This window comes from Malus sylvestris, chromosome 16 (assembly GCF_916048215.2).
Source record: "Malus sylvestris chromosome 16, drMalSylv7.2, whole genome shotgun sequence".
NCBI classification, from domain to species: Eukaryota; Viridiplantae; Streptophyta; class Magnoliopsida; order Rosales; family Rosaceae; genus Malus; species Malus sylvestris.
The window spans coordinates 37,078,459-37,106,449 of NC_062275.1; the positions used below are offsets into that span (position 1 = coordinate 37,078,459).

At 39.3% G+C, this 27,991-nt stretch overlaps 1 protein-coding gene, 1 long non-coding RNA gene and 1 pseudogene across 4 annotated transcripts; 1 reads left to right on the forward strand and 2 right to left on the reverse strand.

The window, feature by feature from the left end:
- Positions 1–835: 835 nt before the first annotated feature.
- Positions 836–24,633, reverse strand: LOC126608317 (uncharacterized). Of its 2 annotated transcripts, none has more exons than XM_050276182.1 (2): positions 24,071–24,633; positions 836–2,597 (listed from the first exon to the last, which is right to left on the reverse strand). In XM_050276182.1, the coding sequence occupies exon 2, from the start codon at positions 1,983–1,985 to the stop codon at positions 1,311–1,313; it is 675 nt and encodes a 224-aa protein (XP_050132139.1). In that variant the 5' UTR covers positions 1,986–2,597; positions 24,071–24,633; the 3' UTR covers positions 836–1,310. The 2 variants fall into 2 exon arrangements, with proteins under 2 accessions (XP_050132139.1, XP_050132140.1); XM_050276183.1 differs by having other exon boundaries at positions 836–2,584; positions 24,058–24,633.
- Positions 2,591–4,029, forward strand: LOC126608326 (uncharacterized). Of its 2 annotated transcripts, none has more exons than XR_007617816.1 (2): positions 2,591–3,193; positions 3,889–4,029. It is a non-coding gene; the product is annotated as an uncharacterized LOC126608326 (long non-coding RNA). The 2 variants fall into 2 exon arrangements; XR_007617815.1 differs by having other exon boundaries at positions 2,591–2,975.
- LOC126609344 (uncharacterized) lies at positions 21,324–27,989 on the reverse strand (annotated as a pseudogene).
- Positions 27,990–27,991: the final 2 nt, after the last annotated feature.

Genomic DNA, 27,991 nt, shown 5'->3' on the forward strand with positions numbered 1-27,991 from the left:
AAATAAAAATTGAAAAGTGTTACCTTTCTCAACGCAAACTTCAACCACAAAAAATTTGCTAGATGGATCAAAAGAAATTCATGAAATTTAAGCAAATGCAATTTCTAAAGATTTTGGAGAACAGAAAGCCAATTTACCCCATTTTAATTTTCATAATTACAAAATAATTGCAAGCAATTTAATCAACAGTAGCAGAGCAGAAAAACCTAAAAACAACAGAAAGAAAACCTCAAAATCTTAGTAAAGTTAAGAACAAAAATCACTAATCACACAACCAAAATTAATAAAAATGATAAACCAGTATGCATGAAAGACATAAATAGTCGGTGAGAGGGAGGAAATTGATTTCTGAAGCGGCTTTTCGTTCGAATCCAAGTCGAGCATGAAGGAAAAGGTCAAGGAGGAAACTCCGAACCTCAAGAACTTGGTCTTCTGGACAGCGAGTCGAGGAGCAAAACCAAGCTTGAGAGAACTGAGAGCGTGAGAGGGTGAGTTCAAGAGTGACAGAATAGAGATTTGTGAGAGAGAAGTGGAAACAGAAAGAAAAATCGAGAAGATAAATTCAAAATAGAGGGTAGGTCGATGATCGACGCATGGATTGAATGGGCAAATTAGCCATTTGACTGTACAAAGGAGGAAACAGCAAGGCAAACGGAGGAAAAACAGAGGGCAAAATCGTCCGCCCACTGGTCATCCACAGTACCCACCCCGTTTGAGTTTTAGTATATACTAGCAAAAATGCCCGCGCGTTGCTGCGGAACTCGAATGCAACCACATGAATAAGACATTTCCAGTCACAATTGACAACCCAAGAGCTCTGTAAATCAAATATATAGGAAAATATCAATAAAAAGTGAATTACAGTTTCTAAAATCAGAAAGTAACATTTATTTGAAAAGATTTAGACTCATTTTGGATATAGATAAACAATGGCATGTTAAAAACCAAAATGATAAAGCATTTGACATTCAATATTTACGTAAAAAAAAAATATACATGTTATCCATCAATGTTTTGGTAACAAAATCCCAAATTACTCTTCATATTGCCGAAACCATTGAACCAAAACAGGACAAATTCACTGCAAAAATCCCATTTTTTCCTACTTTTGAATGAATCAAGTATGTCATTTTAAGAAAGCTTCAACATACAAGCTTCAACAAAAGAAAATTCAAAGAACTTAGCGAAGAAGGCTTTGGTGTATTTAACACAATACGTTGAAATGAAGGAAAGCTTATTTATTGATATCCCCGATCAGCTACAAATATGTACATATACATGAGTCAAAATAAACACACAAGACAGAGCCTTCACAAAGGTTGCTTAGGAGAAGTCTCAGCAGTCGGTAGAGCCCCAGAAAGAGAAGGCACCGGAGGGGGATCATTTGGAGCCTCAGTACTGGACAGAACCCTAGAAGGAGGAGGCATCAGAGGTTGATCATTCGGAGCTTCATTACGCGGTACAGCCCCAGAAGACGAAGGCAATAAATGCCTTTGGAACAAACCCACAAATCTCTGATGATCAAGTAAAACCTGACCATCAGTTTCCTTCATCTGGTCAAGCTTCCTCTTCATGTTTGTAGCATAGTCATGTGCGAGCCGGTGCAACTGTTTATTCTCATGCTTGAGCCCTCTAATCTCCTGTTTGAGACTCATCACTTCAGCCGCCAATGATTCAACTTGGCGGGTTCGAGCAAATAGGCGTTGGGCCATATTAGACACAGAACCTGCACACTGAACACTGAGAGCCAGCGAATCCTTAACAGCTAACTCATCAGACCGTTTGGAAAGTAGTCTGTTATCTTTGGGAGTGAGAAGGTTCCTGGCCACCACCGCAGCGGTCATATCATTCTTCATCACGGAATCCCCAACGGTAAGAGGACCAGTAGGGGAGACGAAGGATGGGCGCCATATGTTGTCTGGAGAAGGCGGGGCTGCCTCTTCAACAAGGTTCAAGTCAAAACGACGGTCGGAGGGGCCAGACATTTTCAAAGGTGTTGAAGAGAGAAGAGGTCGGACAAATCAAGATCTTAGAAGTGCAAGAATGAAGCTTCTACTGGTGGAGATTCAAGTGTGCTTTGGAACTTAATGCCAGCCTCTATAAAAATCTGCACTCGACGGAGCTTCAGAAATCGAAGAGGCGCCTGCTCAGAAATCGAAGAGGCGTTTGCTTTCTCAAAAGCTGGGCTGCTTAGAGATCACGAGGGTTGATCTCAGAAATCGAAGAGGCGTTTGCTTTCTCAAAAGTTGGGCTGCTTAAAGACCACGAAGGCCGATCTCAAAAATCGAAGAGGTGCTCGCTTTCTCAAAAGCTGGGCTCTCTATAAAAATCTGCACTCGACGGAGCTTCAGAAATCGAAGAGGCGCCTGCTCAGAAATCGAAGAGGCGTTTGCTTTCTCAAAAGCTGGGCTGCTTAGAGATCACGAGGGTTGATCTCAGAAATCGAAGAGGCGTTTGCTTTCTCAAAAGTTGGGCTGCTCAAAGACCACGAAGGCCGATCTCAGAAATCGAAGAGGCGCTCGCTTTCTCAAAAGCTGGGCTCCCCAGAGACCACGAGGGCCGATCTCAGAAATCGAAGAGGCACCTACTTTTCCAGCCTTGTCAGCACCCATCACACGCACACTCAGCTTTGCGGAAATTATGGGCATTCTGTCGAAGACTTCTGGGGAAGTAGAAAACACATGAATCTTACTGTTCAATCACCCACTTCCCACACGCAACAATAGCTCATGGGTACCACAGATAACTTTGCCAAAGTTCTCTGCCAAAGTTGAGCACGTGAAGCTTGCAGCTCCCACTACATCGCTCTGACCAAGAAGGGTAAAAGAATAGCAAAGAAACAGCACTAACAAAGTTTAGACACATAAATTTTGAAGGTCTAGCTACCATATTATTACCCACAAGGGTAAAGGAACAGTACCACTGCTGGATAATTGGAAAGTCCCTGTGTGTCAACCTCTGTGCTTCGTGGCAAGGTAGACTAGCAAACATGCCCAACCTTTACTCACATTCGAGAAAACACTCCCAATAAGATTGCTTGCTCCAAAATCGAAGAGGCACCGTCCTCCGAATCTCGAGAGCCAGACTCCCAACATGACTACTTTCTTAAAAATCGAAGAGAGGGTAAAGGAACAGTACCATTGCTGGATAATTGGAAAGTCCCTGTGTGTCAACCTCTGTGCTTCGTGGCAAGGTAGACTAGCAAACATGCCCAACCTTTACTCACATTCGAGAAAACACTCCCAACAAGATTGCTTGCTCCAAAATCGAAGAGGCACCGCCCTCCGAATCTCGAGAGCCAGACTCCCAACGTGATTACTTTCTCAAAAATCGAAGAGACTGCTCCCCGAATCTTCGAGAGCCAGACCCCCAGCATGATTGCTTTCTCAAAAATCGATGAGGCATCGTTCTCCGAATCAATCGAAGAGGCGCTCGCTTTCTCAAAAGCTGGGCTGCTCAGAGACCACGAGGGCCGATCTCAGAAATCGAAGAGGCACCTACTTTTCTAGCCTTGTCAGCACCCGTCACACGCACACTCAGCTTTGCAGAAATTATGGGCATTCTGTCGAAGACTTCTGGTGAAGTAGAAAGCACATGAATCTTACTGTTCAATCACCCACTTCCCACACGCAACAATAGCTCATGGGTACCACAGATAACTTTGCCAAAGTTCTCTGCCAAAGTTGAGCACGTGAAGCTTGCAGCTCCCACTACATCGCTCTGACCAAGAAATGTAAAAGAATAGCAAAGAAACAGCACTAACAAAGTTTAGACACATAAATTTTGAAGGTCTAGCTACCATATTATTACCCACAAGGGTAAAGGAACAGTACCACTGCTGGATAATTGGAAAGTCCCTGTGTGTCAACCTATGTGCTTCGTGGCAAGGTAGACTAGCAAACATGCCCAACCTTTACTCACTTTCGAGAAAACACTCCCAACAAGATTGCTTGCTCCAAAATCGAAGAGGCACCGTCCTCCGAATCTCGAGAGCCAGACTCCCAACATGACTACTTTCTCAAAAACGAAGAGAGGGTAAAGGAACAGTACCACTGCTGGATAATTGGAAAGTCCCTGTGTGTCAACCTTTGTGCTTCGTGACAAGGTAGACTAGCAAACATGCCCACCCTTTACTCACATTCGAGACAACACTCCCAACAGGATTGCTTGCTCCAAAATCGAAGAGGCACCGCCCTCCGAATCTCGAGAGCCAGACTCCCAACATGATTACTTCCTCAAAAATCGAAGAGACACTGCTCTCCGAATCTCGAGAGCCAGACCCCCAGCATGATTGCTTTCTCAAAAATCGAAGAGGCATCGTTCTCCGAATCTCGAGAGCCAGATACCACAGACCACTTTTTCAAAGTGCTCTGACAGAGTTAAAACATGTGAAACTGGCAGCTCCCACTACCGTGCTATGACCAACCAGGGTAAAGGAATAACATTACTACTTGTTAGGGAGACTCCTATATATGTCGACCTCCATCCCCAACGGACAGGCAGACCTGCAAAAATGCTCAACCCTTCATCATATCTGAGAGGGCACTCCCAACGAAGCCTTTCGAAATATTCAGCTTTCTTTCCCCCCGATAATACCTCTGCAAACAAGCTATACTAGAGCAAGAATATCTCATATCATCAGGGTTAAAAGCAAGAGTATCCCATATCATGCTTTTTCCCTGTCTTTTCCTTTGGCCTTGTTTTTACCTGCAAGACAAGGAGAAAGAGAGCAATCAATCAGCACTTGGAATCAAGCTTCCAACCAGGAACTGACTGCCTGGAACCCCTTACCTGATTACTTACCTGGCATTGCTCTCGAGTACTCATCTTCAACATCTTATGTTTCCAGGGAAGATTCCGCATCTGCTTGAGGAACAGATAGGGCAAGTGCGAAGGATACAAGGAAGCATGTGGAGACAAACGTAACAGCACACGTGCCGATACATCCATTACTCTGTCAAAAGCAAAAGTATCCCATATCAGCAGGGTGGAACGTACTCTAGATTTGATGGACTTGTTTTGACCCTCAAATTCTTCAGTCGGCCTTATACTCTGGAGGAAACCAGAAAACCCTCCAGCTCAGTTCAAGAATAAGCCTGTGGAAAGTTACTTCTTCAAAAGCAAAAGTATCTCATATCATCTCTTCTCATTTTTCTTCTCTTTATCCTTCATGCTGCTGCAAGATGGGGAGAAGGTGAACAATCAGTCGGAGCTCTGATTGCTTACCTTGTCTGTCACCTCTTTCAGCAGGCCCCCTAGCTCGGCGACTTGGGGGACTCCTACTACATGGTTTGTATCGCGCTTGACCAAGCCTGAGACTACAAGTAAGCTTCAAGTGAAATTGATACATTACCTTGTGCATCTCCACCAGTTAAAGATACCACCCCTGGATGGAGGAAGAGTACTTCCAGAGAAGATGCCACATCTACCTATGAGACAGATAAGGCAAGTCAAGACGACACCACACTCCGATACTTAGAAGTTTCGTGATTACGAGATCATTCTCCCACAATATTTCCTAATGTCATTTGTACTAAATCATTCACTTGTACTCACTAAAGGAGAGCTTGAACCTATGTACTTGTGTAAACCCTTCACAATTAATGAGAACTCTTATATTCCGTGGACGTAGCCAATCTGGGTGAACCACGTACATCTTGTGTTTGCTTTCCTATCTCTATCCATTTATATACTTATCCACACTAATGACCGGAGCAATCTAGCGAAGATCACAAAAAGCGACCGTTTTCGCTACCTAGGATCTATCTTGCAAGAGAACGGAGAATTAGATGGAGATCTCAACCATAGAATACGAGCTGGATGGATGAAGTGTAAGAGTGCATCCGGCGTGTTGTGTGACCGTCGTAGGCCACTGAAGCTCAAGGGAAAATTTTATAGGACGGCAATAAGGCCAACGATGTTGTATGGCACAGAATGTTGGGCGGTGAAGCATCAACACGTACACAAAATGGGTGTAGCGGAGATGAGGATGCTTCGTGGGATGTGTGGGCACACGAGAAAGGATAAGATTGGGAATGAGGATATCCGAGGTAAAGTAGGAGTAGCCGAAATTGTAGGAAAGATGAGAGAAAATCGGCTCCGATGATTTGGACATGTGCAAAGAAGGCCGACTGACGCTCCGGTTCGAAGATGTGACTACGGGACAGAGGTTCAGGGCCAAAGGGGTAGAGGAAGACCTAGGAAAACTTTGGAAGAGACTCTAAGAAAAGACTTAGAGTAGTTGGATCTAACGGAGGACATGACACAAAACCAAGCGCAATGGCGTTCTAGGATTCATATAGCCGACCCCACTTAGTGGGAAAATGCTTTGTTGTTGTTGTTGTTGTTGTATAAAAGATTATATAAACCAACTAAAAAAAAATCCCATTTTTTCCTTCTTTTGAATGAATCAAGCATGTCATTTCAAAACCAATGTAACTTTTGTTCTCAAAACAAATTCACAGAACACACAGACAGAGACACCAACTCAAATTGCAATTTCAAAACAAAAGTAACTTTTGTTCTTAAAACCAAGAACCACATAGAGCTCGAAAATCTAAATGAAGGAAAGCCTACCTTCTGAAGGTGTAATTCTTCACTTGGTATTGCACCCTCCCTAATCATCTGCACATGGTACACCGCAATGCTTCCTGCACTTCAAGACTGCAGTTAAGAAATCATCCTACCTAATCTATATTGTACTGATTGCTAAACTTACGATTCACATACCTACAATCCAAAAATCGAAATACAACCATGAATCACAAAACCACCAAATATGGATTGAAATCTCAGAATGTTTGAATGTCATAAATAAATTAATAATTCTTATCTAAATACAACCAAAAATAAACATATGTTCCCGTAAAAATACCCAAATCAATGCAAACAAAATCTGATGGGGTTTCCATTGTCAAGTACCAAAACCAACAATTAATGATATCAAGAGTCTTAAAATCATGTAATATATAAAATTACAACAATGAATCAAGCGACTCACAGACACAAAAATTACTTATAAAATAATTTTGAAAGTAAGTGAAGAAAAGGCTATTTCTAACCTTTCATTCTAAGTTTGGGGGTGGAGGATCCAGGCAGCACAGAGGCACTTTTGTTCAAGCCCAAATCACAGAATCCAACATGCAAGCATTCTGTTCAACATTCACCAATTTGTACATGACAACAAACAGAGCACATCCATGAGCATATTAGACAAATTCAAGATCTAGGGATCAGTGAATGAGATCACAGATTTCATTCACGGATGCAAAGACTCAAAAATTCATCTAATCCAAGTCAATATTAGTGCAGAACCAGGGCTCATACCTTTTCCTTTTGTATCCGTAGGCCTCCGCTTCTCCGCCGCTATTTTTTTTTCTGTTGGATCTCATATTGGTCTCACTATTGTTATATCTGCTTCTGTTCATCCTTGTCAATCGAGATATGCACCACTGAAAACCCACAAAGACATTAGACATGGAACCGTCTCCATATCTTCTGAAAATGAGAATGACAGGACATGGGGATTTTTTTTTCAGCGTTTTACCTTTGTGGGTGTCGGAGACCTGCGATTTGATTCCTGCATAGGTGGGTTTGGTTTAGCTTTAGGTAGTGCGAGAGGAGATGTGGAAAACAGGGAGGGCTCCAGAACGAAGATGAAATGAAAGGACGCTGGGTTAGAAAAGAAAGGAAGACTGATTTGTAGAGCTTCTGTATAGCAAATTGACTTGTTTTAGTTTGATCATCTATAACATCTAACTAAAATCTTATTTATACTGAAATTCTAGTGATCAAGCAAAGAAGTTTGTATTTGAATAACCAATTATATTTACACATTATATTCCTCTCTTTGCTTCGGCGCTTTGCAGACAATCCAACATTTTTTTTTCTCTTGGTACAACCATTTTTTGAATCATTTATGTGTCTATGCATTAAGCAATATCTTGGTATAATTGAGAAAGAAAAAAAGATAAAACTGAAAATCAGAAAATTAGAAAGAAAAAAAAATACATGCAAAGATTTAACCGTAAGAAACCCCAACATTCCCAGCATTCGAATGATTAGAAAAATCGAATTTGATAACATTGTACCTTTATTTTATTTTTTTACGGTAAAAGGGAATTCATTTCATAACAAACCAAAACATAGAAGTTATAGCAGTTGAAGAAGGCTTCTAAAAGGATAAGGAGAATCGTCACTTAGCAACTGCTTCCCAATCATCTTTTGGAAAAGAAACAGTTGTCATTGAAATCATCAAACCCTTTCATAGCTTCAAATTGCACAGAAATATAAATATTAAAAACCAGAACTCAAACTTAAAAGACAAAGTTAAAATTAGTAAATAAATTTAAAAAATACCTACATGCTCTGGGATTAATCTAAAGAAAATACAATTTCCAATATCCAAAAATATAAATATCTAAACCAGAACCCAAACTTATTGTGATTGTGTGTGCGCATATGGGTTAACTTAGATCGAGAGAGAGTATGATAAAAAATAAACAATCATTAGAATAAAAACTCAGCATATTATAAAAGTTACTAACCCAGAAAGTCGTTAGATCCAGGGTTCAACTCCTTGTCCTGTAATTCCAGCATATAAACAACAAAATATAAAATCAGAAACCCCCTGTTGACTGAATGAAAATAGAAGAGCAACATCCTTGTCCTGTTAAAGGATGTGTTAAACGGATATCTTTCCAGGACATGATCACATGCAAAATATAAAATACAAAATATAGTGTTAAATAGAAGAGCAACATCCATAGTCTTCTTCCTGTCATTATGTTTACTAACTCATACCGTGTAAAATAACTAATCGCTTAAGATATGACTTCAAAAAAATTCGCACGCCTACTTAAACACATAAAGCATCAAACTTTACTCTGAAATTTATATCGTATACGCTTGCTTATTACTGATTAACCATTGAAAGAAAAGCTTTGAGTTAAGCAAATGCCATTGGCTTCTTCCACTTCCTTAAAACAACCAAAAACCCATGTCGATATGGATTTGGGAAAAAAGAAATTTCAAAATCTAATCATTAAAATTTTTTACTTCCTATGTTCTTGGGGATCATCACAATTTTTCTTGTCCTGAATTTGTTTTCAATTTGATTTTTAATTTAGTTGTGAACCTAATAATCTAATCATGTCTCATGATTATGTGAATACTAATAAATTTAGTCGTCTTGGCATTCCAACTCCAAATCCTTTCTGACCCTTTTTCCCAAAAGCTCTCTCACCGATTTGAAAACATTCACATAATCATGAGACATCATTCCAACTCATTTCATAAACCCAAAAGAAAATCTAAAATGAAACTATGATTTCGACCACAAAGAAGTTGGAATTCTCTAGTGTCACCACCCTGTCTTCACTGCCCAAAAATTGGAAGAATCCAATCTTGGACCCATATTCCCACACTAAATAGCAAAAAATATTCTAAAGTTTTAAGAAATTGGGAACCAAAATTTCATATTTAACCAAAACAAAGAAAAATATCTAAAACCCAGATTTGAAAACATAGAAATAAACATATATGCCACTGGCCATTTCAGTGGCTTCTGGTTCTATGAGGTTATTTATTTGACTGATGCAGGGTATACGAAACCAAGCGTAAAATAAATGCAACATGTTCAGAAAATAACCTAGATGGAAACCCAAAAAATGAGAAGAAAGAATACCAAAAAAATACCAATTTGTGATCAGCTAATTGTTTAACTCAAGCATCTGATTCCTCTGTTTTTAAGGTGAGTGCTTTTGTATATCAAAATTAAATTTCAATCCAAACTCAAATTCCAAAACAATCAGAGCATACAAACTTAATAACCCAAAAAGTTAATGAAACCAAGCCTATTTCATTTCCAATATAATCCAGAACACCAAATTCGCTTACCTTCGGTCAAGCGGGTTTAGGAAAACGTTGCGGAGACTGGTGGTGCAGGAAGATTCACACGTTTGTTGTGGTGCCCTTCGTGCATATATAATCCATGTTTCCCTCTTTTTTCATCTGGTCTATCAGATAAATGTGAGCACTAAATGAGTACATTTAAACCAAAAAGTGTTGACAAAGGCATAATTGGAGAAAGAAAAGGTCTTTATATCAATAAAAATCAAAAGATGCTTCATAATTGGACATAGAAATGAGTCTCTCTAAACCCTCAGTTGAGAACTTTGTTATCTCACTATTATATCATATGTAAGCTATTCTGCTATGCGAATCGTGTTTCCGGTGTCTTCTAAGTTTAAAAAAACTCTGTGAAAGTGTATGACAATTTGTGGCTGTCTTTATTTCAATGTCTATAAAGATATCATGTTTTTACCTAGATTTCACATGTAAATTATTTACTGTTAAGGGTATAACAAATAAATATGAAATTTTTTGATGGTGATGCACTCGTAATGTTTGTGCAGCTTCTTGAGTTCGGAGTGCATCACCACCCTCCCCCATATGACCCACTGCCAAACCCACCCAAACACAATCTTGGTAACCTAGCCTTGATGCTCCCAATCCCCCCTCTGCTAACCCCCTCGCCCTTCTCCAGATTTCCCGGTTCTGTTGAGCCACCCCTGACAGAGGGGCATTCTCAGCAAGTAAAAAAACAGAGGCATTTCCAAACAGAAGATACAATATACAGTGAAAGGAAAATAACAATTGAGGAGAGAATAAAAAAATTGTAAACCTCAGTACCAACATAGAATGCATACGAATAAAGCATAATCATTTACAACTTTGAACAAAAGAGACTAACTTATGCAACACCACCTAAAATACACACAAAAAAGGAAACAACATTCTCCAAATACAAAATCCTCAAAGGAAGATACTAAATTATTTACCTTGTAGGGCTTCGAAGTCTATACTGTGGAAATCGACCCCTCGGGCTCATTTGATTAGCGTGATGAAGACTGACCAAACTAACAGTTGTTGCACCATATATTTCATTTACTTCAACTTGGATCATTTTTTTATGCAAGATTCTTTGCTTAATTTAAATATATAATCAAACATCCCTCCCTACTTAAAAGCTTTTGGTGCCAACTATTTCATTTGACTGAAAATTATATGTTTGAATACTCACAACCTGCTTGCTTGATAGCCATTTTTTCTATCTCAGTGTTTTTCAAAATCACTGATAATCATTTTGGTCCCAATTCTAAAACAGAAAAATGGCAAGAAAAGGGCTTTTTGCAAAAGCATAAGTACATACCAATTCGGTAGTGAATCCTCGTGATTCCTCCTGGGACCTTGATGAGATTATTGCTGGTGATATGAAGATAGAAAGCTTCAATTAGGGTGGCTTGTTTTCTGAGTGCACAGAGAGACAAAAGGGGGAAACAGGGTTCCTAGCATAACACAAAACATATTATTGTATACAATGGAATAGCTACCGCTAAATAAGAGCAACGCTTTAGAAGTAAAAAGTTGAAATTGTTTACCTTGAGCACAGAGGGCTTTCTAGGCTGCAAAGAAAAGGCCTAAAAAACGAAAAACCAGAGTCTCCTGAAACTGAAAACAAAACCAAATTAAATACACATGTATGATCAAAACCCCTAAAATTACAAAAAGTAAATTTGAATAGAAAACCCTCTTATTTTTCATCTTCATCTGTGCCAATCAAAACTGATTCTTGACAGAATGTGTGTGTGTGAGTGTGTGTAAAATATGCGTTTTTGAAATATATAGCTACCCCCATTTGGTTACCATGATTTCATAGTCTCCATTATTGTTAAGACTTGGAAGCCCACTTCCTACAACCAACTTCAAAACATGCATAGAAATTTTGCACGTTTGATTTCTGAAATTTGTGGCGACTTGGAACAAATAAAGTAGTGGAATTATAATCATGTACATTTTTTTTTTCAATTCATGCTTCAGTGCAGTTGGCTCTGTATGCATGGATTTCTGTTTGTCTGGTGCTTCACCAAATTTGGTCGATCAAATTAAGGTGCCACTATTATTTGTAGGAGAAGATGCCCAGAGCATCAAGTTAGGAACATGATATGATAAGTCCTAGAATTATCGATATAACACAAATACAGATAACCCTGCAGGCCAACTTGGTTTTTAGTCGTTTATCTTCCTTGTACCTCATACATGAATTTAAAAAATTGCAATAAAACAGCACATGCAACATGGAATCTGCAAATCGAACGGTAAAGCAGCAGCCTTCAAACCCTTTTCAGTTCAACAAATATCACATCAACAAAAAAAACTCTATAAGGCAATTAATAGCTAAAACATACAAAAACAGCAGAAAAATCACCAAACCCAATTTTTAATCACTTTAAAGTAGATCCAGAGAGATCTTTTCTTCTCAGTGGTTTTCAACCTCTGGGATTGTTGAATTCCTAAAAAGAAAAGGAAAAAAAAAACCATGAACAGAAAATTTAGATAAAATAAAATAAAAATTCGAAGAAATCGAAAAAATAGAAGTTTTTTTTTTTATATTGAAGGAAAAAAAAGAATCAATCTTTGATGCTCACGGTTTGGTCAGTGTGATTTCTTCACGTTTATCATCCAATCTAAGGCCAGTAGGTTCCTTCTTACCTGATGACAAATCAGAGGGAGAGCTTTTGGGAATAAGGATCGGAGAGGATTCGATGTTGCAGTCTGGGTGTCGCTGGCTTCCACGATCATCAACCGCACACGCACAACCCTTACCAATCTAAATACCATTTCAGAACTGTCGATCCTCTTCGAATAGATCGATCGATTCTAGAGACAGAGAAATGAGGAGTAAGACGACGGAGGCGAGACCGTCTGTGTCGTTCTCGCGGGGTCTGTGAGTCCCGAAGGCCCCCCATGCTTTTCTCTGATTGTCCCCCCTCTCCCACTCTCATGAAATCGAGGATCTGCAGCAATGGCGCTGAGATCCCCACTCCTCCCTCTCCCTTTCTCTGTCGCTCTGTCTCTCTGTCTCTCTCTCTATCGAAGGCATGGCCTCCCATCCCCGAAACCCTCACTGAATGACAGCAAACCCAAACCCACCCCAATCCGTCTCAAACGCACAGGACAAAATTGCCCTTCCAACCCAACCCCAATACCAGCCCAAACCTCACGGTTTTGTTGTAAATAACGTGAAATCGAGTGGCTCCCTTATAAGCCATATGGACAAAATTACCCTCTGAAATTTTGAGAATTACCCTCCCAAACCATGCAATTCGGCCGGTATTGTTGTAAATAGGGTGAAATCGAGTGGCAAAGAATGAGGCCGTTACAGTGCCGTCCCCCCTTCAATTTTAGAATAGACGAGAAAATATGCCCGCGCGTTGCTGCGGGAACATGTTGTTTCAGGTGTAATCGGATGAATAAAACACATTTAAGTTGAATAAATTCAACACAATTATGAGCAAACAATCTTTTTTATATACATTCAAGTGAGCTGGCATATAAACACATTGTACAATGAGTGGGAAGAAACTGAACGTCTTTGATTAGAAAGAGATGGTTTCCAAAAAAGTTCTCAAGTAATATACTCTCCTTAGCATGACCTCTCAATCCCCTCTTTTATCTCCCTAGAATCGTACAACAACCCATAAATATGGTGCCCCTTTAAAATCCAAGAATACATTAAAAATTCAACAATACAGTTACAAAATCTCTATAAATGAACATACCTCAAAAAGCCAACGGCCCAAGTGACACTGCATGCACTCACATATACTGCATACACATACGCTCATGCACATTGAAGAATGAACGCATTATATTCAGTTAGCACCATTCAACTTTAAAAGCAGTGAGACCTTCCAAAGGCACAGCCTAATATCCCTCACCCTAATATCCCACCTGCAAAATCTGAACACTGACCTTTCCCTAGCTAGCTAGAAATTTTTATCACCCTCCAATCCCATTTCAGTCCAAGTCCATTACAAAAATGGGACAACAAACTCAAAACAAAAATACAATGTAAAAACCATCCCAAATCAGCAAGAATAAAGCGAAAAGAAAAAAACACATCATATACCTTTAACACAGCAGCTTGAAAAAACCCCAACAAAAAATTACAAACTCTGAAAGGCATCGTTTCTTTACTGAAAGAAAAAAAACGTATCACCCATCCGCAACAACAAATCAACCAAACACAGAAAACTCAATTAAAACAACATTTAGAAGCACTATAAACCCAAATTATCATCGTGATCAATTGTTTGTTTATGATAACTATCTATTTTTGAAGCTCTCACTAATCAGTCCTTGGTTGTAGACTAAGAAAGACACGATGGGCACACACAATTAAAAGCTCTAGGCAAACTTGAATTCAGGAGACGGTTTCTGATATTGCTCTCACTAATCAGTCCTTGGTTGTAGACCAAGAAAGACACTATGAGCACACACAATTAGAAGCTCTAGGCAAACTTGAATTCAGGAGACGGTTTCTGATATTAAATTACGCCGGAGGGTGTGCAAAAGTTGGACTGTGGCTTATTTGGTTCTACTTCTGAATTGCTTCTTGATTAAACTGTTTACTTAGCTGCTTTTAGGTGTCTTTTTCACATGCTTTTTTCTCTCAAAATTTATAGAAATATGAAAATGATCATCACAAATTTCAAAACCTGCATTAACCGAAATTAAAAGGAAATAGACACCATGAGTGCTTGCAAGATGAGAGAAGGGAAACAAAAAGGAAATGGTGCATTTGAACAGAATGATGACAATTTAAAACTTTAATATGAAAATGCATAATTTTCATGTGTTAAATGAATGAGTTATTTTAGGATTACAATGGCAAGCTTTCGGATTTCAAACTTGCGAAGGGTGATATGTTTCGACGTGAGTCGTGGGAACCTATGGTTATGCAGCCCCAGAGTATGTGATGACTAGTGAGTGTGTGCGTGTGTGTTTTGTAACCATCAGTTCATCATATATCAATATAGCACACTCCAATTCAACCTATCCAATTCAAAGTAGCACATCTCTAATTCAACATATCCAATTCAAATTAGCACATATCCAAATTCCAATTCAATAAACCACATATCCAAATCAATTCAAACTAAATACCTAACATTCAATCACATATCCAATTCAAACTACATGGCTAATATTCAATAACATGTCCAATCTTTTAGCACATTTACAAAACAGATTTAGAACACTATAAAGTCTACTGAGCTAACATAAAAATCCAACACAAAGACAAAGCAACATACCAGTTCTCTATCTTGTATGCTCTTTTCAGCTGGATATTCTTAACTCGTTTGAAAACTTGTCCTATGTGCTCTGTTGCACCCTACAAATTTGTTAACTCAACTTAATAAGTAACACGCTAATTCTTTTTTACCCAAAACTAAGCCGAAAATTGTCAATCCCATAAAAAAGCTGCACCTTTTTCACTGTATTTTTCCAGACTTTAATCACAGAGAATCGGTCAAAGCGAGGGAAATTATGTTGATGTTTCATCTAATCGCCAAATACTGAATAAGGTTCTCAAGGTTTTTCATTGAAAATTTGACACAGTTTAAAGGCATTACTCTAAAGATGCTTTGCAAGTATGAAAACGTGACCAAGTTGATATCAATCACAAATCCAAATGAATGTTAAATAATGAAGCAAAACACTAAAACAAACAGGGTTTAAGAGGTTTAAAAACTGTGTGTTAAACCTAATCATGAAAGAGAGAATGATGAGGAAAAAAAATGAAAAAATACGTAAAAACTAAGGAGAAGCAGAAAAAAAAATAGGCAAATACATTTGTTTTCCACGTGAGGTTTTTGGGTCGATGAAATTTTTGTGTACAGAACAATGGGATCAATTAAATTCTGGTTCCTGTATTTTAAGACCAATCCCACCTCAAAAAATAAGAGAAAATTTGTATTGATACCACAATGATAAAAATGGATAAGTTCTATACGTGGATGGTTACAGAGTTATGGGCTAACCTGGTTCACGAAGAAAAATAAGAAAAACTTAAATATTGACAAAAAAGATGAAGTTTTTTTATGCTATAAGTGACCATATCAGTATATATTGAATAAAGGTTTTTTTTAAGAAATGCAAAAGGAAAAAATGTTGAAAAAGAAAATTAAAGTTGATAGTGATCAATGTTATACCTTGAAGACCGCGAACAGATGCAGTTCTTTCAGATTGATTACAATTTGGTTGTAGGAAGCTGAAACAGATTCAAATTGTAAACATTTTGCACCAAGGATTGGATACGGAGAGACAAATACTGTTTCCAATGAAAAAAAGTGAGTGCAAATATAATTGTTTCACATACAATAAGGTAGGGAAAACGACGGTCGACATATTGGGATCTGATGATCATATGTTAAGAACAATCGATAACGGTGATTAATACAAAATTGTAGCTGCTAGTGGTTGAGATTGAAACAAATAGGTAAAACATACTGATGCTAAATTTGATTTTAAAGGTTGGTAACAATCATGGAACGATGTTGTATATGATTATAGCCCATGACAAAGTTACTTTTATAATTATTTATTGGCTAACATTGCATTCATGGTATAGTTAAAGGCTCTATACGTTTTTAGCACCAATTAAATTTGGTTCCAATGTGTATAGAATGAAAGTAAAATGTTGGGGTTAACATTGAATAGTTTAAAGATTAAAATTGAACAGTTTAAAGATTAAACTGGTTACAACAGTTTAAAACCAAAGATATTGCTTGAGAATACATTAGGCGATCAAATTATCCAACGAAATATTATAAACTGAGGACAATGGGTTGCACAAAAGTGAAAGAGAAGAGGATAAAAACGAAAAAAATAGAAAAAAAAAGGCAGGCAGCAACAAAAGTAACAGAAAACTAACAACGCAAAATACTTGATACGTTGAAAACTAAATGTCTAAACGGATTATATACCTTCAATAAACACTGGTGCTTCTTGAAAGTGAAGAAGAACGATAAGAGAAGTACCTACTTCATCCGGGTTTTGATTTCAGATTTCTGGGATTTGTTGTAAATCCTCCTCTTTTCGGCCTGCCGATCTCTCTTCACGGCAGAGTCAGGCTTCTTCGTGGCGACCTCACAAACAACGGAATGTCAAACCGGCCTCTGATGTGGGCTCACAGCCACATACCCTGAAAATAGTCAAGAACCTGCCCCAAAAATTAAAAACAGACGAAGACAACATGATTGAAGAACACAGATCGAAATTAGAAGTGATCTAATTTTGGGAAAACCATATAGAAGTTACCTGATGCACTGAGGAATCGTTTTTGACCAACTTCGACACGGCCTTCATGCTTATATGAGAGAAAGCTGAAGTTATAATCCTCCAATGGTGCCCTGCAACCGCAGTTTCATAACTCAAGCCCACATGTGAATAGCCAATGTTTTTCTTCTGTATGTAGAACCAAATTGCATTGCATATTCCTATGAAACAACTTGTGGCTGGTTTGTCCAAGATCTCAAAAACCAATGGCCTACCCATCTGTGCCAACCCTTATTTCTCAAGGATGTTTTGAACTCAACCTATACTATCCCAAAACCACAACTTCCACAACTGTAGTAAGCTGCAGAAAAAATCAAGACCACTTTCGCACTACCAAACATGGGTTTAGAATTACCCAGATCAAATACCTTTAATAAAATGTGATGATTCACAACACCCACCACCCAAAATGTGCACAAAACACCAACCCTAGAAATAGGAAGGGAACTTTGGGATTCAATCCAAAATCACCTCTCTAACGAATTTAATAAGTTCAGGGATTAGGTTCCTGAAAGATAATTAGATCAGAGTAATTAAGAGTTTTGCAGACATGGAACTTACTTATTCACAATTGTATAGGGAGTGATAAAGGTCGAAAAAGACTGATTAGAACCATAAAATGTATGAAAATAATAAGGGAAAATGTCATATTGGGGAAATTTGTTAAGAATTGTCGTCAATGAAATCAATCTGGATTCAGAGAACAATCTAAAATTAGGGTTTTTATTTTCAAGTCAGATAGAGAGTGACAGAAATAAACCGAGATCAACACATGAATGGACTTAAATTTGTAATTGCGTAAAACCCCAAATCAGTGAAATACCTGAGTAGTGAGAGTGAGACGAAGGCAGATGTTATGCTGTGAAGAAGATCTGTGGAGGGAAGCAGATGACTGAACCAATTGAATCCTCAATGTTTTCTGGGAAACGCAACTGGAATGTCGAGAGATGGATTGCCCCGATGGGCAGGGCATTTCTCTTAGTCCGACAGCATTCCATGTCCAATGTTGAGACAGATAGACAGATGCTGGATGGTCAAACAATGAATTCGTTGGAGATAGTTGGAGTAAGGTACACCCATTATGTAGAATGTATGTTTGCCTAATTTGTATTGCTCCCCCTACAGTTGAGAATTTAAGATGCAGAGCAAATAAATGAAGACGTAGTTTTTAAGTTGACGTTTTCATTTTTCAGTACAAAGCCTAGGAATACAAAATTTTTGAGGAATTTAATTGCCCTTCTATGCCATGGAGGGGTGCCGAAAGATTATTTCATGGAGTTACTGATGAAAGATCTTGAAAATACTCGTGGTGTTTTCTGCAATAGGCATGCAGCAACCAAAGATAATCTGATATTTATTTCGTAACTTACAAAAAGATGCATACTTTTGCTATACCATTAAAAACCAGGCTGGTGACCCATAATCTCTTAGCAGCAAAGAAGAAAAAACAAAAACTAAGATATTGTATGCACATTTCAACTGCCTTAGATAAAGCAATGACATAGACTTGAATACAAAACCTGCAAAATTGGGCAATTAGAAAAATTAATTCTTTTGATTATGAATATTCAATTAGATTCATTTTAAATAAGAACCAAACAAAAAATGCACATAAAAGCAAGTTATGAAGATTTAGAGAGCAAAGAGGAAATGAAATAGGCCTTGCATGAGTAGTAGTACTGCAGTTTGTAGAAGGTGCCCAGTCCTTAGTCTCTTCAATTAGATTAATTTTAAATAGGACCCACTGCTGCTGTTTTTTCGAAGTGGGACAATCGGCTCCTAACGTTTCCCCAATAGAAAACTCTTAAAATATGATTATATATCAGCATTCACAAACAAAGTCAGAGAAAACATGATGATTACTGAGCTAGTATTGAATAATGGGTATAAATTTGAAACTTTTGGATGCTCAGCCTTGTTTCCAGATGAAATTAAGCATCCCAAAAAACCAAAACGAATCAACTTAACATAAAAGTTTGTATTACCCACCTCAAATCGGCCGGACTGCCACTATGGTATTGAACTTCTTAGTCTGGCCACGAAGGGCCTCTACCAGCAGAGCATGTGGCTTGTCCTCAACTAGAAGATCAGAAATCTCAGCACGATTTAAGTTTGGATCCCTTATTTTATTAATGGGAAGGCGACCAGCATTGTTCAGAGAAATTCTCTGCCCCTCGACTGCAATCCGAAGGGCATAGACTTCAGATATAACATTGGTATCTACAGCTTCACCATAAGTGTAGCAAAGTGAAAGCAACTATTACTATTGTTAATTATCAATCCGTTTGGCCAATTCATTGAATACACCACACCAAAAATTTCACAATTCATTGAATTTACATACAATTGAGAGAAGTACAAAAACAAAGTTTGATCACAATATCACCATAAGAATTCCACCATGAAAAATCTAGAGACCAAAATCCTTGTTAACAGAGTTTAATCACATTACGAGACATACACTTTTAGTTCCAAAACAAATTTTCCTAAGCAAATTAAACGCAGAAGAAAAGGGATAAAAGAATTATCCAGAAAATACAGGAATAAAGTTATTAATTGTTTCAGGAGTGTCACCAATCTTAAAAGCACCAGCTTGAATTCCTCCAACAGTAGCTGAGCCAATGACAACCTGCAAAAGATACGATAATTAAAGTTAGCATCGCCAGTTCATTTTCCCAGATTAGTGAAATTAAGATAACTTTGCATCAATCGTGTAACCTTGTTGGTTGCCCGTGCATATGCAATCAATTGCTTAGTGTCTGACTCAGGTACACCTTCAGCAATGATTGCCACAACTCTAATGGTAGGTTGCTTCAAAGCAGCCATGGAAGAAGCAGCAGCACTGCAGATATATCAACATACATTCATCGTTAGGTGCAACCATAGAAGCTTTGCACTCCAAAACACTACTCATAGAATAATCATTGACCTTCTGTATGAAGCAAAGTTGATAAAGACATCAGCAATAGGATGTGCGGCGTATGATGCTTCAATGATGCACCAATGAACAATGTTTTGCACCACATTTCAGTTATCAACCTAAAGGTTAGACAATCTCGAAACAACAGATCACAAATAGTAATCTGACTAATAACATGATTTGAATATATTGGATATGGAAAATTAAGATTAACCAAGCATACATGCATATAGATAACTATACAAAACTTGGCTTGCAGCCACGAAAGACGAAATCTAGGAAGAGAATGAGAGAATGGCGACTTACTTTGAGTGCACCGGTATGGCGATTTCCTCGACGGCAAAATAACTTTTGAAATCCCTCAGAACCGAGGTTAATGAATCCAGCAACTGATGGTGTCCGCACACGCACAACACCCTACCTAGAGAAGGGAGACGACGGTGACTGGAGGATAGGATGGAGGCGAGACCGTCGTTCTCACAGGGTCTGCGATACCGTCGTTCTCGCAGGGTCTGCGAGACGGAAGAGGGAATGAGGGTTTGAGAAGGAAATGGAAAAGGCCAGCTTTACCATCGTTCTACCCTTCCCATGATTATCAACACGTTTGCATCAAGATTAGCGGCAGAGAGAGCTTGGCAGAGCACCTACCTAAATATCTCTCTCACTCAGTCCAAACCCGTAGCTCACATCTCTCTCCAATCTGTCAGGCTCTATGTCTCCCTCATCTGTAGTCACTCTATCCCCCTATCTCCGCTCGCCAGAGGCACACCCAGCTGTCTCCGAGTAAAAAATGGGAGCGATTGTCTCTCTCCAATTTGTCAGGCGTGATGTCCCCCTCCCTTCTCTCTTGCCGAGTCAAACGTGAAATGCAGCCAACGGCTGAAAATAGGTTTTTAAGCCTGAGTGGCAATTTTGTAAATTAAATGAAAGGTGGTTAAAAGCATCCGAGTGGCAATCTTGTAAATAAACTGAAATGTGGTGCAAAACACTGTTCATTGGTACAGTGCAATTGAAAAGCCTTCTTTAGACTAAAGTAATAATTACCCTCTGAAATTTTGAGAATTACCCTCCCAACCCATGCAATTCGGCCGGTATTGTTGTAAATAGGGTGAAATCGAGTGGCAAAGAATGAGGCCGCTACAGTGATGTCCCCCTTCAATTTTAGAATAGATAACTAGTAAGAGATGCCCGTGCGACGTTGCGGGATTGAAAATTGTATGGAATTTTGTGTATAGCACTATTTACATACAAAAATACTTGATCTATATGTACGTACTATTTTACGTGCAAAAGATTTGGTAGATAATCCTATTTACATACAAAAGACGATGCTTGATGCATACGTATATAATATTTACATACAAAAGATTTACGAAATTGTCCTATTTACATACAAAAGATGGTCGAAAGATACTATGATAAAAAAATCTAGTGAACTATTTGAGTTTTTAGCGAATGGGATAAAGAAATCATGTTTAATAGGTAGTTAATAATTCAAAAAATATAGAACAATGAAAGGGTATACATACTCTGTTTTGCAGCCATAAATATGGTTTCAGAAATGCTTGGGGAATCTTATACATTTCTGGTTGGAGCCTTTGGAGTAAGAGTTGTGTCTGATATTTCCTTTGCTGCAACATCACTAATAAAAAGGTAAATAGAGGAAAATAAAAGTGTTATTAAACATTGAGTAGTGTAGAATTTCGAACAATGAAAAACTACGAACTTGATATGAACGTTTGTGAGATGAATAAATTTGAGATGAAGATATACATACTGTATTTTGGGACATGTAAAAATGATTCTGGAATTGCTTTGGGTTGCTTTGGTTTTCGGAGAGATGATAGGGGCACCGTCAAAATTTGAGTCAAAAGCTGATACGTTTTCTATGGAGCTTTTGTGTCATCGCTGAGATGTAAAATGGAGGACAATTAAAGGCATTAGTGAACATTGAAAATGCGGAGATTAAAATTAAAGTCATTAGATAGATGTAAAATACACTTGCATTTATAGGTAAGCAATAATGCCAACATGACACTACAGATGTAAAAAAAAAATAATAATAAAGGTCATACCCAGTGCACAAGGCTCCCGCTTTACGCAGGGTCTGGGAGAGGTGAATGTCGGCTAGCCTTACCCCCATGTCAGGTCAGGTCATAATAAAAAAAAAAAAATCTTGTCCAAACCCACTTCCATGTTAGGTCATAATTTTACAACCACCAAAAAATAATGGAAGGGCATGCCATGATCTCTAGAAAATGATAATCGAATTTTTTCTGAAATTGCTCACCTTCCTTAATCTTTTCTAAAGAAGCAATGATTCGTATACTATAACCAAATCATAAAATAATAGATGATTACCAAAACCCATCTCAGGTAAACTAATCCGCGAAATTGAAGGAAAGATGAGAGAAAATCGGTTACGGTGGTTTGGACATGTGCAAAGAAGGCCTACTGACGCTCCGATTAAAAGATGCGACTATGGGACAGAGGTTTAGGGCCGAAGGGGTAGAGGAAGACCTAGGAAAACTTTGGAAGAGACTCTAAGAAAAGACTTAGAGTACTTGGATCTAACGGAGGACATGACACAGGACCGAGCACAATGGCGTTCTAAGATTCATATAGCCGATCCCACTCAGTGACTTGGATTTTCCAAGTCTCCAACCGAGAAGTTTTCCTCACTTGGGAAATTAAGGGAACACTACCTCAACCTACATGCTCCACTCACAAAGCTTCAACATACAAGCTTCAACAAAAGAAAATTCAAAGAACTTAGCGAATAAGGCTTTGGTGTATTTAACACAATACGTTGAAATGAAGGAAAGCTTATTTATTGATATTCCCGATAAGTTACAAATATTTACATATACATGAGTCAAAATAAACAAACATGAGGGAGCCTTCACAAAGGTTGCTTAGGAGAAGTCTCAGCAGTCGGTAGAGCCCCAGAAAGAGAAGGCACCGGAGGGGGATCATTCGGAGCCTCAGTACTGGACAAAACCCTAGAAGGAGGAGGCATCAGAGGTTGATCATTTGGAGCTTTATTACGCGGTATAGCCCCAGAAGACGAAGGTAATAAATGCCTTTGGAACAAACCCACAAATCTCTGATGATCAAGTAAAACCTGACCATCAGATTCCTTCATCTGGTCAAGATTCCTCTTCATGTTTGTAGCATAGTCATGTGCGAGCCAGTGCAACTGTTTATTCTCATGCTTGAGCCCTCTAATCTCCTGTTTGAGACTCATCACTTCAGCCGCCAATGATTCAACTTGGCGGGTTCGAGCAAATAGGCGTTGGGCCATATTAGACACAGAACCTGCACACTGAACACTGAGAGCCAAAGAATCCTTAACAGCCAACTCATCAGACCGTTTGGAAAGTAGTCTGTTATCTTTGGGAGTGAGAAGGTTCCTGGCTACCACCGCAGCGGTCATATCATTCTTCATCACGGAATCCCCAACGGTAAGAGGACCAGTAGGGGAGACGAAGGATGGGCGCCATATGTTGTCTGGAGAAGGCGTGGCTGCCTCTTCAACAAGGTTCAAGTCAAAACAACGGTCGGAGGGGCCAGACATTTTCAAAGGTGTTGAAGAGAAAAGAGGTCGGACAAATCAAGATCTTACAAATGCAAGAATGGAGCTTCTACTGGTGGGGATTCAAGTGTGCTTTGGAACTTAATGTCAGCCTCCATAAAAATCTGCACTCGACGGAGCTTCAGAAATCGAAGAGGCGCCTGCTCAGAAATCAAAGAGGCGTTTGCTTTCTCAAAAGCTGGGCTGCTCAGAGACCACGGGGGTCGATCTCAGAAATCGAAGAGGCCTCTACTTTCTCAAAAGCTGGGCTGCTCAAAGACCACGAAGGCCGATCTCAGAAATCGAAGAGGCGCTTGCTTTCTCAAAAGATGGGCTGCTCAGAGACCACGAAGGCCGATCTCAGAAATCGAAGAGGCACCTACTTTTCCAACCTTGTCAGCACCTATCACACGCACACTCAGCTTTGCGGAAATTATGGGCATTCTGTCGAAGATTTCTGGTGAAGTAGAAAGCACATGAATCTTACTGTTCAATCACCCACTTCCCACACGCAACATTAGCTCATGGGTACCACATATAACTTTGCCAAAGTTCTCTGACAAAGTTGAGACACGTGAAGCTTGTAGCTCCCACTACATCGCTCTGACCAAGAAGGGTAAAAGAATAGCAAAGAAACAGCACTAACAAAGTTTAGACATATAAATTTTGAAGGTCTAGTTACCATATTATTACCCACAAGGGTAAAGGAACAGTACCATTGCTGGATAATTAGAAAGTCCCTGTGTGTCAACCTCTGTGCTTCGTGGCAAGGTAGACTAGCAAACATGCCCAACCTTTACTCACATTCGAGAAAACACTCCCAACAAGATTGCTTGCTCCAAAATCGAAGAGGCACCGCCCTCTGAATCTCGAGAGCCAGACTCCCAACATGATTACTTTCTCAAAAATCGAAGAGACACCGCTCTCCGAATCTCGAGAGCCAGACCCCCAGCAGGATTGCTTTCTTAAAAATCGAAGAGGCGTCGTTCTCCGAATCTCGAGAGCCAGATCCCCGACAGGATTGTTTGTTCGAAAACCGAAGAGGCACCACTTTCCCAACTTCAAGAGCCGGATCTCCTTAGATAAAGCTTGACTGTAATCTTCACACGCAACATCAGCTTTCCAGATACCACAGACCACTTTTTCAAAGTGCTCTGACAGAGTTAAAACATGTGAAGCTGGCAGCTCCCACTACCGTGCTATGACTAAGCAGGGTAAAGGAATAACATTACTACTTGTTTTTAGGGAGACTCCTATATATGTCGACTTCCATCCCCAACGAACAGGCAGACCTGCAAAAATGCTCAACCCTTCCTCATATCTGAGAGGGCACTCCCAACAAAGCCTTTCGAAATATTCAGCTTTCTTTCCCCCCCCCCCCCGATAATACCTCTGCAAACAAGCTATAGTAGAGCAAGAATATCTCATATCATCAGGGTTAAAAGCAAGAGTATCCCATATTATGCTTTTTCCCTATCTTTTCCTTTGGCCTTGTTCTTACCTGCAAGACAAGGAGAGCAATCAGTCAGCATTTGGAATCAAGCTTCCAGTCAGGAACTGACTGCCTGGAACCCCTTACCTGATTACTTACCTGGCATTGCTCTCGAGTACGCATCTTCAACATCTTATGCTTCCAGGGAAGATATCGCATCTGCCTGAGGAACAGATAGGGCAAGTGAGAAGGATACAAGGAAGCATATGGAGACAAGCGTAACTGCACACGTGCCGATACATCCACTACTCTGTCAAAAACAAAAGTATCCCATATCAGCAGGGTCGAACGTACTCTAGATTTGATGGACTTGTTTTGACCATCAAATTCTTCAGTCGGCCTTATACTCTGGAGGAAACCAGAAAACCCTCCAGCCCAGTTCAAGAATAAGCCTGTGGAAAGTTACTTCTTCAAAAGCAAAAGTATCCCATATCATATCTTCTCATTTTTCTTCTCTTTATCCTTCATGCTGCCTGCAAGATAGGGAAAATGTGAATAATCAGCCGGAACTCGAAATCAAAGTTCTAATCTGGGACTGATTGCTTGGAGCTCTGATTGCTTACCTTGTCTGTCATCCCTTTCAGCAGATCCCCTAGCTCGGCGACTTGGGGGACTCCTACTACATGGTTTGTATCGTGCTTGACCAAGCCTGAAACTACAAGTAAGCTTCAAGTGAAATTGATACATTACCTTGTGCATCTCCACCAGTTAAAGATACCACCCCTGGATGGAGGAAGAGTACTTCCAGAGAAGATACCGCATCTACCTATGAGACAGATAAGACAAGTCAAGACGATACCACACTCCGGTACTTAGAAGTTTCGTGATTACGAGATCATTCTCCCACAATATTTCCTAATGTCATTTGTACTAAATCATTCACTTGTACTCACTAAAGGAGATCTTGAACCTATGTACTTGTGTAAACCCTTCACAATTAATGAGAACTCCTCTATTCCGTGGACGTAGCCAATCTGGGTGAACCACGTACATCTTGTGTTTGCTTTCCTATCTCTATCCATTTATATATTTATCCACACTAATGACCGGAGCAATCTAGCGAAGATCACAAAAAGCGACCATTTTCGTTATCTAGGATCTATCTTGCAAGAGAACGGAGAATTAGATGGAGATCTCAACCATAGAATACAAGCTGGATGGATGAAGTGTAAGAGTGCATCCGGCGTGTTGTGTGATCGTCGTAGGCCACTGAAGCTCAAGGGAAAATTTTATAGGACGGCAATAAGGCCAGCGATGTTGTATGGCACAGAATATTGGGCGGTGAAGCATCAACACGTACACAAAATGGGTGTAGCGGAGATGAGGATGCTTCGTGGGATGTATGGGCACACGAGAAAGGATAAGATTGGGAATGAGGATATCCGAGGTAAAGTAGGAGTAGCCGAAATTGAAGGAAAGATGAGAGAAAATCGGGTACGGTGGTTTGGACATGTGCAAAGAAGGCCTACTGACGTTCCGATTCGAAGATGTGACTACGGGACAGAGGTTCAGGGCCGAAGGGGTAGAGGAAGACCTAGGAAAACTTTGGAAGAGACCCTAAGAAAAGACTTAGAGTACTTGGATCTAACGGAGGACATGACACAAAACTGAGCGCAATGGCGTTCTAGGATTCATATAGCCGACCCCACTTAGTGGGAAAAGGCTTTGTTGTTGTTGTTGTATGCATTCAAATTTCAAAGAGCAATCAAAATGAAGAAGTGAAAGCTGACAGACCTTGAGATTGAATATGTCCTTCCTTTTGGGTCTCTCGTTCAATAATGCATCAACACAATGAATACAAACTTTTCACTTGCGCTCCCTGCATATCCTGGATAACTAAAAAGCAGCAGAAGCACAATATACTACTAAGCATTAAACCTAAATCCAACTAAGGAGATCAGGTAATCTACTCAAACATACCAACTCGGTCCTTGGGCCACTTCAACTTTGCAAATACACAACCTTCTGTCCTTGCATTTGACAACAATTTCCATGTCTCATAGTTTTTCCTAAAATTGGCAGCTAATAAAGTGATATAAGTAGAGGAGAATCAAGCAATGGAAACTTTACCCATACGCATAACACATGTTTAACTGACCTCAGGTCCATAGAAAGGATGTCATGGTGCACAACGTCATAAAGATCTTGAACAGCCTTAACTGCACCTTTCTCCAGTTCGGACGTTCCCTCTTCTTTATGTGCATTATATATAAAAAAAAGGTCGTACCCAGTGCACAAGGCTCCCGCTTTACGCAGGGTCTGGGAGAGGTGAATGTCGGCTAGCCTTACCCCATTTATGGAGAGGCTGCTCCCAAGTCTGTGCATTATATAAAACGAAGCGAAAATTTTGAGAAGAAAGAAATCGATGAACAAAGCACAAACAAATAACTACATGACAATATCAATTTTATGTAATTAGCAGCCTCTCCATAAATGGGGTAAGGCTAGCCGACATTCACCTTTCCCAGACCCTGCGTAAAGCGGGAGCCTTGTGCACTGGGTACGACCTTTAGAAGAAAAGAAAACTCATAAAGATAATTTAAATTTTAGAGAGCTACCTTCCAAGCTAGACAACTATCACTCGCCCAAACCATGTTCAAGATTCCCTAGAAGGCATTTAATACTTTCAGGCCAAAAGTATCAACCCATTTGAAGAAAAAAACCCTCACCTAATTTCCCTTTTATGTTCCTAAATGCAAAGGATTAGGTATAACATTTAAATGAATTGTCATACACACACATGTACAGACCTAAAAAGAAATATTTGAAATCTAGAGTAGCATAAATTGCTTACCTATTGGTGGTGCGGCGCGATTCATTG

Bases quoted from the DNA above. Each gene is read 5' to 3' on its own strand.
- LOC126608317 (XM_050276182.1), bottom strand. From the start codon at position 1,985: ATGTCTGGCCCCTCCGACCGTCGTTTTGACTTGAACCTTGTTGAAGAG.